General features: G+C 38.4%; 2 protein-coding genes across 2 annotated transcripts; one reads left to right on the top strand and one right to left on the bottom strand.

Annotated features, from left to right (window-relative positions):
- The first annotated feature begins 1,645 nt into the window (after window positions 1-1,645).
- Window positions 1,646-7,984, top strand: LOC106081693 (calcineurin-binding protein cabin-1). The gene has a single exon (XM_013243846.2). The coding sequence runs from the start codon at window positions 1,739-1,741 to the stop codon at window positions 7,430-7,432; it is 5,694 nt and encodes a 1,897-aa protein (XP_013099300.2). The 5' UTR covers window positions 1,646-1,738; the 3' UTR covers window positions 7,433-7,984.
- Window positions 7,985-8,051: 67 nt separating this feature from the next.
- LOC106088188 (cytochrome b5 reductase 4) lies at window positions 8,052-14,264 on the bottom strand. The gene is made up of 5 exons (XM_059368818.1): window positions 13,953-14,264; window positions 13,489-13,846; window positions 12,040-13,003; window positions 11,888-11,977; window positions 8,052-8,357 (listed from the first exon to the last, which is right to left on the bottom strand). The coding sequence occupies exons 2-5, from the start codon at window positions 13,802-13,804 to the stop codon at window positions 8,144-8,146; spliced, it is 1,584 nt and encodes a 527-aa protein (XP_059224801.1). The 5' UTR covers window positions 13,805-13,846; window positions 13,953-14,264; the 3' UTR covers window positions 8,052-8,143.
- Window positions 14,265-14,529: the final 265 nt, after the last annotated feature.

Here is a 14,529-nt window from a genome sequence, read left to right on the forward strand (position 1 = left end):
TGAGTTCGTTTTTTTTTTGAAATAGAAAACAAAAAATAACAAAGTCTTTGCTAGCTTCTGACTTCTTCCGAATTTCCTCTTGCTAGAATGTTATTTTGTTATTCGTTTTCGTTTTTTTGTTCTTATTTATTTAAATATTTTTCTGCTACCTCCTTGATTTTTCTCCTTTTTATTGTATTTTGACGCGAAATAAAGTTGTAGTTGTAAATTTTTAAAAGAAATAAATGAAATCTATAAAATAAATTTGTTTTGTTTTGTTTATGATTAAACATATGAGGTCGAATTTGGATGGCGACCAAAATTTAATTACCTGGGTCCCATCTTATGTGATGGAAACGGAAATTGGAAATCGATAGGGTGGTCAACGAACATAAGCACAGCTTATGGGTATGACACTTGAAACGTAAATACCGTTATTAGAAAGCTGTGATCCAAGGTGGTCTCACGCAAACAGCTGTTAACAGCCGGCCAGGTTTGACAGTATTGTTTGTTCAGATTTTTGTTTACATTCTCTTTGTTGCTTCTTCTTTCTCGTATATTCTCTGCTCATGTACGCACACAAATATTTTTGCGTTTGTTGGCAAAACTTCGATCCATCGATCGGTCTCGGTAGACTCCTAGTTCCTGATGTATGGACTAAAGCTTTGATAGGATTCGAGTAAGGGAGAATCGTATAGACCAATCTCAAAGTGTTGTAGTGTGAAAAAGTTAAATTTCGCTCTGATATTTTGGACCTCGTCCCGGCACGAGATCTGTGTGGTGTTCATTACGAGAAGCTTAGCTGCGAGCCACCGGGAGCGTCCACAGGTTGCGGATAATGGAATGCTCTATACGAAGTAGCTGTTCACAATGTTCCCGTGTCGATCGGTCCAACGACTACACGGATCTCGTTCAGAGGGCGTTGAGGACCCTATCTGGATGGGCGAGGACTAACGGACTAAACGCCAAACAGAATGAGAATAATACTTTTCACTAGGAAGAGATAGAAGGGTGTTTTCAAGAGACCTATCCTGAATAGGTTGGAGCTGCGGCGCCCAGGTACTTGGGCGTGATTCATGATCCGAAACTAAGTTGGAGTAGTAACGTCAGGGAAAGTGTCAAAAGGGGACTGCATGCTCTCTATTTATTTTATTACTTTCGTATATCATCTACCACGGCTTAAATAGCTTTCGGAACAGTTGTGAAATACTTTAACAAAATATCTTTATTTTTGCGTATAGTTGCGAAAAACTTACAAAATATCATAATTTTCTTATTAATCTTAGATTCATATTAAACCCCGCTTAAACTGCTCATTAAATCTGGATTTAAGGCTCTCGTCAGCTGATTTTATAAACGGAAAACACATGACCGAGCCCTTAAATCCGGATTTAAAGGGCAGTGTAAACGGGGTTTAAGATCTCATCTCAAATTTAACGGTATTAAGATGTCGGAAGTTTGTTTATGTTTTCTTCTTTCTCGCAAATCTCCTGCCAACATACACAAAAACGCCCACAGATTTTGTGTGTTGGCAACAACGTTACAAAATTTACAAGATGTGTACATCGACAGCAGTCTTTACCTTGTTACAATAAATCTATCGTGCCTTGAAAAAAATTCTTACCCTGCCTTATCAGCTGGTTAACTCAATTTTGCGACAGTCACATACCGGTGAAATTGACATAAAAATAAAATTTAATTAAATTGCTAATTTGCTTTGTTTACGCGATTAAAGACAATAAATAAAAAAAGCGAACGTATGTTAAGAAATGCAAAAATGATGAAAATAACTGCACTCAATGAAGATGAGCATGGAGATACTTCCGAGCAGGATGAAGTAACCGTCATTAAGGAGGCCCAGGAAGCAATAGCAGAGAATGAATATGTACGTGCCATTAAATTTAAGGCTGAAGGCAATGATGAATTGGCCTTAACCATCCTAAATGATCTGTTGGAAACGCAAGTACTTATTGAGGGCAATAAAGACGACAAACTGAGGTTCATCAAATACAATTGTTACAAAAATATTGCTTTCATATTTGAGGGCAGGAGCGAATATGGCATGGCCCTGCAAAACTACGTTTCTGCCTTGTTGATAGACAGCGCGGATGTGTATACTTCGCATAAATTTGGTCAAAGGGCTTTAGAAATGCGCTGCATAGAATTGGCCGAATATGCTTTCGATAATTGTCTAAGAAACAATGCCTCACATTGGAGAGCAGCTGATGGAATGTTGAGTACTTTGTATAATGCCAGAAATCTTCTTGGGTCATATGTCTTTGCCAAAAAGATACAACACCGTAATCCCAAAAACCTGGAAGCTGTTGGTATAATAGATGATATTGCGACTTGGTTTAGGTTTGCTCCAAAAATCCTGGTTATGTGTGGACGATCCTCCTTTGAGCCCACAACATTCAGCAGCAAAAAGAGTTTGACTTTTTTATCTGGCCTAACACAAAACGATGTAAAAGATGAAAATGATTCTATAAAAATCGATGAATACCTGCAGCAGATAACTCTGGAAGATTTGTCTTGGCAAACTGTTGGACAATTTATTTTAAGTTATTGCGCTTTTTTGAAGGATAATGGAGCTGATTTCTTCCATGTGTTTAAATTTAATGATGTTGTAAAAAGTGGGCAGAGCACACTTAATGGTGGCGAGGAGATGAAAGACGAAAATCCCCAGCCCCAGGACAATGAAAATGCCCAGGAATCAACTATTAATAATACCACAGATACTTCTAACTTGGAACAAAACAAATGTACTGCTCTAGAAGTCTCGGACATGCAAACTGTGGACTCCAATAACGAAGACTCGGATTCCAATAATAAATTGGAGGGCGGCGAAGGTAGCAGAAGTAAAGCTAGAAGGCGCTGCAGCGATTTACACTTTCTAGAGCAATGGGGTTGGCATAAGAATCGAAGGTATTCTTCGCGAAAAAAGACAGACAAAGAAGAAACTGAAGATACTCTTAAGGCCTTCCTGCAAAGAACATTTGCAAAATATTCACGCAAATCTGCGGATGATACTTGGCCATTTAGTTCGCAATCCAGCAAAAACAATATGAAACATGATGCAGACTTCAAGTGCTTGGATTGCAAGAACTCTAGCGAGGATGGCACATCATTCCAAAGTAATACCCAAAGCCAATTTGAAATGTTTTTACAAAAACTACAAGAGCAACAAATTGACATAATGATGGTTATTTTTAAATGGCTGGAATATATATCGCAGTGCTGGAACGTTCCTTTACCGCAAGAGATAAAGCAGCAGTACATAGATATTTTCGAGCTGTATATAGACCATTATGATCTGGGTAGCTGGAATCAGCTCTCTTCCACCATTTACGAGTCTTCCTATCGCATTTGCATGTTGTTTCTGGAGCTAACCCTGAATAGCGGGAATTTTCAAAATAGAATTTGGGACAAGGTGTTCCATCATTTGTGCTTTAACTTGGGCAATTGCAAAATTGTGATACAACACAAAAACTACGACTTTGAACTTAGACTACTCTATATAAAATATTTGCTATGTGCAGCCAAATGCCAGTTCAACGATTGTCTAAGATGTCTTAAGCAAGTATCTTCGATACTGGCTGATAGAAATCCTACTTTTGTTCTTCATTTACCTAACTCTGGAAATGTTTGTTTAAATGTGGAATTCATGCAACTGATGGAGAGACAATATTTAAGTCAAATAGATGTTTGCAATATTCCCAAGCTATATGAAGCCGAACTATGGCCTCAGCTGGCAGATATTGTTACACGTAATGTAGAAACCAGCAACAATAACTATGAAGATGAAAATTGGCTAAGAGATTTTGTAACGATGCTGGAAATCCTATTGCAATCTCTTTGGAAAATGTCCTCATACGAAGATTGTATAAGCTGGGCCGAGAAATGCTATCACTACGCCGTTTGCCATTACTTAGAGGATAACAAATCGTATGAACGCCAGAAAATGCTGGCAGATTTAATTAATTTTAGCACTTCTTATATGGAAGCAATAATTTTAAAAGAAGGCCACCAAATCCTTATGCATTTGAGTGAGGATGAACTTTCTCGTATGGTGGACAACATTACGCGAATTTTAGTCTATCAATTTGAAGGAAACGCCGAAAGGAACAGCAGCCATGGATCGGATTTGAACTTCAAGCGATCGTGGACCATACTGCATCAGTTGCTGTTGAGAGAAGAGATGTCCGAAAGTTCGGGAGTATCAAGCGAAGTGGTGCCAAATTCTTTCCTGTTGTTATTTACCGCACACGATTATTTGGGCAAACGACAGTGGTGCTCTGTGGAGAATGGAGAATTTCTACAATATGCCCTGGATGCGGTGGTGTTCAATTTTAAGGCCCCCATTTATGATATGTGTCGCGACATAATCTATGAAAATATAGAACAGCTTACCTATTGCCTGTTCAAGTACCCTCAGAAAAAGGCTCGCTCAAAACATTTGGAAGACCATGAGGCATATCCTCTAAAGCTGACCTGGGAGAGGTCACTGCAAATATTCGATTTATATAAGCCGGAACATTTGCCTGAGTTCAACTCCTACAAACTGGAATCCATAAGTTCTGATATGGAGCAAATGCTTATAAAAATCATGTCTTTGCTGCCCAAAGAACTTGATCCTTCACAATTTGCCCAAAGGGTGATAAGTTACATAGAGGGTGAAAGTGATACCAACATAGATGAAATTCATGAATGTACCATACCTTACAAAATCATAGATTTGTATTATCTATTGGGCGATTTTTATTTTAAAAATCGCGATTTTCAGAAAGCCACCAAATTCTACACTTTGGACTTGGTCATTAACCCCACCAGGTTCGATTCTTGGGCCGGCATAGCCTTATCCAAGGCAAGCCAAATCGAGACCAAACTTAATGGTCTGGAGCAAATCAGCATAGATTCTTTATGGAAGGAATGTGACCAAGTAATGCGTTGTTTTGAGAGATGCACTGCTTTGAATAAATACCAAACCCTCTTGTGGATTGAATATGGTTCCTTCTGCTATACCATACACTCGTATCTCTCGCGATACCTAAAATATAGTCCAAAAAATATGCTAGAACCCCCAGGAGATGATGTGGAGCAGCGTAAAGAGCATATGTTGAATATAGCCCAGAATTGCTTTACCCTGACCAACTCCATACAAAATTCTACATTAAGTCAAATGGACGATGGCAGTGATAGCAATGATGAGAAATGGCTATGCCAATATATGCTGGGAAAAATTGCCGAAAAACGCAAGCAGGAGCCTAAGATTTATTTAACTCACTATCTATCGGCAGCAAACTACTTATATGAGAGCAATGCCTCCTATCCGATTAAAATAAATCACAGTAATCCCACACCGCTTTCAGTGGAAGCACTTGAGGTATTCTATCGCATAAATGCTGCTATCATCAAGTATATAGCACGCGAGGGATCTGTGTCTAGATACAACGGCGAACTATTTACCAAGGTTCTAATAAATCTTTCGAATAGCCCTTTTGCTTTTAATAAAGCCAAAATTGATGGAAACTCTTTGACAATGTTAAAAAACAAAATGGCAGAAAAGGCACCAAATTTGCCCGTTGGTGGAGCGGTGCCCATGGCAATTGATGCCAATGAAAATGAAAAACCTGCTGAGAATGCAACTCCCCTGGAGACGCCCGCTCGCAGAATATCTCAAGAAAGCTCAAGATCATCATCCAGAAGCAGCTCGACTTCCACCATTGCATCCACAGAATCGTCCAGTGTTCACAGTGAATCTGAAATGGATTTAAATCTAAAATCTCATGCCAGAAATGAATCCACCTACTCGCTGGAGGAATTGAAAACCATATACAGAATGGTGGTACAAAACATAGAGGAGTGTGTGACCCGTTTTCCCGAACATTACAAATCCATATACCGTCTGGTGCATCATTTTATGTATGCTCCCCCAGGACACCGTAATTTGGAGGCTTGTGAAAAGCTGTTGATAGGACAATACAAAACCACTCTGGGAAATGTGGTAAACGGCATCTTCTATGAAAGGAAAAATAATAATTTGTTTAATGGCATATGGCGCATACCCTCTTCAGAGATTGATAGGCCGGGCAGTTTTTCGGCCCACCTAGTGAAATGCGTCAAAATATTCACATCTCTGCTGTCTGAAACCAACAACCATAAGATATTAATAGACATTGCCTTGAATTTGTATAAAACTCCCGATGTGGATAAACGCTATATAGCAGATGCTGCCCGCAAAGATCTCTATCAGGAATGCATTAGCAATACCCTGCAAATTTTGCGTAATATTCTGGCCAAAAATCAAAATCAAAGAGATGATATGGAACTGATTGACCTAATGCTGGACATTTATAAGATACATAAAAAATGCATAAAATACATGAATCAAAAGGAGCATACATTCACCAAACTGCTGGTGGAGGTTTATAAGCTATTCATAAAGGATAAGGTAGAGCGTATTCCTGAAAATCTCAACTTTTTGGATTTGGCCATAAAGCTGTGTGTGCAGGAAATTACAGCACGAAAAGCTATGGAAAAAGAAGAGGGGAAAAGTTCCACAGAGACTACTACCAGTGTATCGCAAGCCTTGGTTTCAAAGGCTATACCAGGTTTTGGTGTGAGCTGCAAGAATCGCCCAACTGCTGCTAAAATGGAAACAATTAACAATACGCTGCCATATAGGTCTGATGTTTCAGATGCTGTCAATTATTTGGATAAACCCTTATTTCCTCAATTCATGTCAGCGCTAATAACTGCTGAACATCTACAACATGGCTACTCTTCAAACAGAGTACCAGAACAAGAAATTCGCTCAACTAGTGTAGAAACATTAGAGGTAGCCCCAGTTCCTAGCACCTCCATGTTGCTGCCATCATATCAAGAGTCCATGGAGAAGGCGACTACCAACATGCAACAGTTCTTACAAACTGCTGATCTGCAATTGTCCTCTAAATCAAAAAGTTCTATGAAAAATAAAAAAATGGACTATAGACCCTATGCCCGTCAGGACACACAAAAGCCCACAAATGAACCATTTCAATTGTATCCTGGTAGTTATGGCAAATTTGAACAAGATTTATCTATACATAAAGCCCATACCTCGTCCATACCTTCGCCACAACACAATTATATGCGAACTGAGTTTGAATTAATCAAAAATTTGGCCATGCATGCCAGTTCATTAGTTGAGAGTAATTTGATGAAAAAAGACGAAGCTATGACTAAATCATCCAGTGTACTCAATTCACTGGTCTCCAACATATTTCAAAGCAATGTTGACATGAGTTCAGTAACCAACACTCTGCAACAGCAGAGCTTAGCAGAACGTCAGTATATCAATCAGATGAAAGAATTGGCCGCTGCATCCACCATAGCAGCTGCTGCTGAAAAATTAAAGAAAAATGTTGCCGCAGAAGCTGATAATATGGATGATGTGATTGTATTGGACTAAATGTTAAATACAAAGCTATAGGAGGATCTAGCAAAATGTCCATCAGATGGAAGGATTAATTGCCGCATCCCATATGGATGATGGTAAGAACATATACGAAAAATGTTTCCTCTGAAGCTAGTATTGGACTAAATTTTATATTCAAAGTGTCATGAATTAAGGCGCTTGAAGGAAGGAACATTAAGCTAAAATTGTATATGGTGGCTATCATAGTCATAAGGAAAGTCAACTGGAATCGTAAGCTACGGCGGTTGAAGGAAGAAACATTAAGCTAAAAATGTATGTGGTGGCTATCATAGTTATAAGGAAAGTCCACTGGAATCATAAGCCCTATATCGGGCATATTAAAATAGTTTTTAACTGAATACCAAATGGGAATACTTAATCGCATTGAATTAAATTATTTACGTTTGTTTTTAATCCATAAAAGAATCATTCCTTTTGTTCAACTTTTGGGAAATGGAAACTCAATGGGTAATCTTTGGACTAGAGAAACCTAAATCACAGACTTTTAAAACATACATATATAGTTTATAATTTAATGCTAACTACTAGAAATCTAATTTGTAGTATTATCTAAAATTATATAATTTATATTAATAAATAAAATATTTATAAATTTTCTTTTCATCTTTCTTATTAAAGTATGAAAATTTATATACATATGCAGCTAATACACAAAATTTACAAACACATACACAATTGAATTTTTTAAAATATAAATAAGTTTCCTGTGGGAAATTCTAGATCTTGAAGAATCTCCTCAACTTTTTGGTTGAATCCTGAGGGCCCACATACACAAATGTAGGTAATTTTGCTGGCATTCGATTTTTCCACCAAAGGAGACAATAATTCCAAAGACACATGACCTTGAACGCCAGTCCAAGAGTTATTTGGATTTGATAGCACTGGGGTGAATTCAAATCTGAAAAAACATAGAAAAAGAAAGCTTTAGAAGCATTAAATGATTAAAAATGGGTATGTTATTGGTCTAAAGTCTAAGACTGAAGGACTAAACCAAGGAAGCACTCTGAAAGTTATTGTTATTGTTATCCTAGATCGAGGAACTTTGCATCTAAGTTGGGGTGCGTTCTGAGGGCTCTGGACGTATAATTGGTAAGAAGCTCGGTTTATCAGTGCATGAGACGTGATTTCGATTCCCATCATAGTTTTAAATCTGTCGCTACAGTGTTATCAAAAGAGACAAAAGTAGTCGAAGCCGTAGGGTTGCCCCGTGGAAGGTTTTGTAATATTGTTGTTGTAGCCATATTTGTATGTGTAGGTAACGATTAGAGATGTGCACATGAGTGATTTTTCAATCACGCACTATAATGAGACAAAAATTTTACTCACGCACGACACACGCATACGCATATGGGGTACACCAATTCTCTATGGACTTAAATAAGTCGTCCAAAAACAAAATTTTACCAAGACCGTAAACTGTGGACAGCTTCTTAATCAGGACGAAGTAATCCACCCGATCGAAGGCCTTCTTTAGATCAAAGAGAGAAAAATACAGATATTATGACCTGCCACGTAATTCCGAATTTGGGCGGTAAGACCTAAAAGCAACATGGACGCGTATCTACCCTTCCTGAATCCGCATTGGCAATCATGTAAAAGCGAACTGCGGTCAATGTAGGTCACAAGCTGTTTCTTCAAAACATGTTCCACTACCTTCGAAAGCACCGGCAGTAATGCTATAGGTCTATATTCCGATACATTACCAGTACTCCTTATTTCCTTATAGGGGTAATCCTAGCAATCTTCCAGCTGTTTGGAAATGTGAAGGTCATAGTTATGTTATTAACCAAAAAAGAAGAAAATCGGAAATAAATGGAAAAATGATCTTAAAAAACTTCATCGGCAACCCGTCATACCCAACGACATTAGATTTAACTGACATAAAAGCATCAAACTATTCATCGGGAGTAATGCTGCTAAAATAAAAGCCGTTTTTAGCAGGGAACGCAGAAATTCCGACACATCGTCTTGTACATCAGATTAGTTGTCTACAAATGAACGGTTCGTCTCATTGAGTACTATAGGAGAGTTGCCAGTAGTAACTGAGGAACCGGTCTTGAGAACTCCATTATCTCTAATGACTTTCCACAAATCCTTAGAAGTCCTATAACTATCAAACAGAGCACGATGCCCATTTTTCTTAATCCTTCTTTTCACTCTTTTAGCGCGGTTCCTCAATTCGCAGTATGTTAAGTTATCATCGCTTCTATCTCGAAAGAAACCTTTATATGCCAAATCCGCTATTGACTGCTGAAACCTGATCTCAAGACACTTGATACAATTGTCCGAATCGTTTTGTTTCACAAACATCTTTTCCCAAAGCAGAATAGAATAGCAACCCTAAGTCGTGATTTTCTTATGAATCGTGTTAAGTGTTGCCGTTGTTGGTAGGTCCCTACCATAATTGGTAGGTTTTTATTCTCTTCTCAGCGGGGACAAGGTGGCTATTGATTATTTAAAGGCGCCAATAACTCGCCTTGTCATAACGAGCACTGAGACTCTCCGTAGCTGCCGTTGCAGCTACTCCGTATGGAGCAATCCACTGTCCGCAACCAAGGGCGCGTCCGGTATCTCGCAGCTAAGCTTCCCGTGACAGCAATGAACACCACACAGATCGGAGCTCAATGTTCCAGCAGGGTGGTGCTCACAGCTATCCATACTCACTGCAACGGCGAAAATGGGTAGCAAAGCCCATTTCTGGGCTAAAACCCTTAAATCGGGAGGTCGCTTTATCCAAACTCGGCACGGTTGCTTATTGAAATCGGGGCATAAGTACGAATTTAATTAACTCAAGATTTCTTATCGGGAGATCGGCATAAAGGGAACTATATCAAGATATAGACAGACGGATATGTCTACACCGTGAATACAACGATCTCTGTCATGCATACTTTGTAGGGTTGATAATGTATTATTTGATATGTTGCAATTGGAATGGCCAAAATCTTCGGTGGTGGATGGCATTTTTGGCCTGTAGAATATTTGGTAGGTTTTGGTGGGGTTTGGTAAGATTTTTCTTAAATTTTGGTAGGAAATAATTTTCTTGAGTGGCAACACTGATTGGGATATCATGTTGTTCGTGATTTTTTCGTGAGCCGTGAATCACGCGCGACACGTCTACTCACGTGCAAACCTCCATAGGTGAGCTCCATAGGTGAGCATGCTCCGTTCCATTTGACCGATCGCAGCGGGAACGTTATGTCCATTGGTTATTAATGATGCCAATAACTCGTCTTTTCACGTTATAGGCACTCAGTATTTAAACAAAAGCCGGTGCCTTCTCTTTATGATTGTCGTAATTGCAGCTACTCCGTATACGAAGCATTTCACAACCTGTGGCTGGGCTCGGTAACTCTCAGCTAAGCTTCTCGTGATGACGATGGACACTATACACATCGGAGCACTATACAATTAGGTGATTATAGTCATCTCTTGCCGGGATGATAGGTACAACTCCGACAAAATCTTGATGGTACATTTTAATTACAATGTTGCGTTGGTAACTTCGCCTCTATTTTATGCCCATGCGAAATAGGTCATGGGCTGATGCTGTGGGCTAGTTTTCCGTGGAAAATAACGGCACTTACTTAAACTGATAGATACTTTTCTGTAGATACTGCGATACGTTTTTACAGCTCTCTCTCTCCCTTGTCTCCTAGCCTCATAACATAAGGATATAAGGCTGGACTTCTGCCTGATAATATTTCGCATTTATATCATCATAAAAACATCACAAAGAAACACAAGTCTCATTTCTGAATTTAAGTATAGCAATCCAGTCCAACCCATAGAAATCATTAAGCTTAAACTCTACATATAAAGGGTGATTTTTTTGAGGTTAGGATTTTCATGCATTAGTATTTGACAGATCACGTGGGATTTCAGACATGGTGTCAAAGAGAAAGATGCTCAGTATGCTTTGACATTTCATCATGAATAGACTTACTAACGAGCAACGCTTGCAAATCATTGAATTTTATTACCAAAATCAGTGTTCGGTTCGAAATGTGTTCAAATTTTGTCCAGCGATGAGGCTTATTTCTGGTTGAATGGCTACGTAAATAAGCAAAATTGCCGCATTTGGAGTGAAGAGCAACCAGAAGCCGTTCAAGAACTGCCCATGCATCCCGAAAAATGCACTGTTTGGTGTGGTTTGTACGCTGGTGGAATCATTGGACCGTATTTTTTCAAAGATGCTGTTGGACGCAACGTTACGGTGAATGAACACATTTCGAACCGAACACTGATTTTGGTAATAAAATTCAATGATTTGCAAGCGTTGCTCGTTAGTAAGTCTATTCATGATGAAATGTCAAAGCATACTGAGCATCTTTCTCTTTGACACCATGTCTGAAATCCCACGTGATCTGTCAAATACTAATGCATGAAAATCCTAACCTCAAAAAAATCACCCTTTATATTACTTGCCTTTCATCCTGCTTAGCAATGTTAGATAGACTGTCTTGGCACCAAATATCTTCACATGTTTTATTAAAGTAGATCAGCTTTAAAAGTTCTCTGTAAAAATATTTAAAAAAATTAACATATAAAGTATTGCAATTACCATGAGTGTTTCTTACATTCGGTTGGTGCTTCTTTTTAGCAAGTGATCAATTAAAGACAAGAATGGCGTTAAACCACTGCCGGCGGCTAGCAAACAAATTGACCTATGGCCAGCGAGCGATGCTAGCTTGAAGTTACCTTTTGGCAAAGAAATCTTTAGGTTTGTTTCATCTGGCACTTGACTTAAATACATTGAAAAACTGTTGGGATGCTGATATTTCTTTATAAGGAAGTGTAGTTGATTGTCTTCTTTGGCCTGGTTGGTCATATATTTACTAGGAATGGGAGTATAACATTTGCTAATTTTTGTTGCATTTATTAAGCCTTCCATGGAAACGTGATAGCCAACAGGCAAATAGCATATGATATTTTCATTCTTAAGCCTTAATATAAAAGAATCATGATTATATTCCTTATATAGAAAAGCGCTATAGTCCAAATACAAATCTTCTTCTATGGAAGTTTTTAGCAATTTCTCCACATGATGTTCTCCCAAACCCGACCATAAGTCCTGTTTATCATTGGGTTTTTGTAAGCACACTTCTATTTTACCACTTTCGGAGGCAACTTTGATTTCTTTTGGTGGCCACAATATCATGCCCATTAATTTGAATTTGTATTTATGCAAGTGATTACCAATGATTATCCAAATTTCAATATGATTGCTATCTTCGCAGGCTAAATTTTGTATTAAACAGCCAGGATTGCAAAATTGTTTTGTATAAAAGCATAAGGTTAGGCTACTGCGATTCTGAATCCAATCCAAACGGGGTGCAATGTCTTGGGGTGGTATAGGCGGTTTGGCAAAGGTTGATAATTTGTTAGTGTCATTTTCTTCTAGAACCCTATCTATTCTCGAAGATTTCTTCAAGGGTCCAATTAGGCATTTGTTAAGTAATTGTTGGTAGTTCACCCAAGCATGGACTTCGTTAAAGAGTTTAGTTGCATCTTTACCCACGCCACGCATAAGTTCTTCAATACCTACACAAAATATAAAAAAGCGTGAAAAATATTTATATGTTAGTAACTAGTTAGAGTTTAGCATGTCCGCCTATGACGGAATTTGAACCCGAGCGCCTGTGTTCAAAGTAAACATCAGAATATTATTTCACCGGTGGTTATTAATGTTGTGGTTGTTGTGCCAGTGTGTTGCACAGAGGCGGTAGCCCTTGCCCATGAAGTATTTCATGGGGTCAATCCATTGCGTACAACCGGCAATCACCCTCCCTTTTTTTACTAATGTTGGCTACATTTGTAAGGTAATCTGCCATGTTAAAAGTTCTCAACTGCAGCGTGCCGCATAGCGACACCAACAGCGCGCTATTCGGAGTCGGTACATAAAAGGAGGCCCTTTTCATTGAGATAAAACTTTAATCGGACTTCACTCATTGATATGAGAGAAATATCCCCTGTTCCTTAATGGAATGTTCATGGGAAATTTTGTTAGTTTGTACCTAGTAACATACCTCCAGGATGAAAGTCCATATAACGTGTTACATTATATACAACACCACGTATAGCCATCCAAGCATCATTTCTAGTATTGTGTTTTGCCAACTCTTCTGGTGTCACAGGGATAATACGTCCTTTGGTACCCGACAGATCAGCACCCGAGTTGCCTAGTCGTATCCAATCCATCAGCGAATGTCCCGGCTTTAGAGCACATTTATTTCGAGGATTACCCGTTGCCGAGCCGGTGTTGGTTTTCAAATTCTGTAGGGGCAATTTTAAAGATGTTGGGGGAGGCGGAGCCAATAAGTTCTTCTTGGGGGAATCAGTCATTGTTTTTATTGTTGTACTTTCGTAGTAGGGAAATGTTTAAAGCTTTGATAATTTGAAACAAAACATATTGAAAAACGTTTTTTCCATAAAAGGGAATTTTTTGCTTGAGTAAATTAGAAATTTTATTAGTTATAACAAATGAACTTACTTGGAGGGCTCCTGACACTATTGCAGTTGTATCGTTTCCGCTAAAAATGTTTGCCTGCATCTCAGTCTTTGGGTTATGCTGTCCTAATTCATCGCGCATTAGGGCATACCCTAGGTTATGTAAACATGTGAAATCAAAAAATGTATAGCCCTGTTGTATACGGTTCTTGGTGGAATCAATCTTTGGAATGCGATTTATGGTTAAGAAATCTGAACTTCTATAATATTAAATTCTATGCCCTCAGATGAGCAATTTACGAATGTACTGTTATTGTTGTAAACATCTGCTTTTAGGGATTCCACTGCAGTTTGTTTTTACGTCTAGGCCGGGAAAATTTTATGCGCCAAAAAATTTGTGCAAATTAAAAGTGTGTTATTGTACTAAAAAATATGTGCAAATTAGAATAAATTTTTACTGAAAGTCGTTCAAGTACTTTATTTGCCAGTAGAAGAGAGCGTGAGAATGCGTGAGAGTGAGCAATTTTTGAGAGTTTGATAATCGAGATCCTGAACATTTTGAATTTTTTTTTTCACAGCAGTAATTAACAGCTTCGAACAAATCTTTAGTGAAAATCAGC

Source organism: Stomoxys calcitrans, chromosome 5 (genome assembly GCF_963082655.1).
Source record: "Stomoxys calcitrans chromosome 5, idStoCalc2.1, whole genome shotgun sequence".
In the NCBI taxonomy this organism is placed as follows: domain Eukaryota; kingdom Metazoa; phylum Arthropoda; class Insecta; order Diptera; family Muscidae; genus Stomoxys; species Stomoxys calcitrans.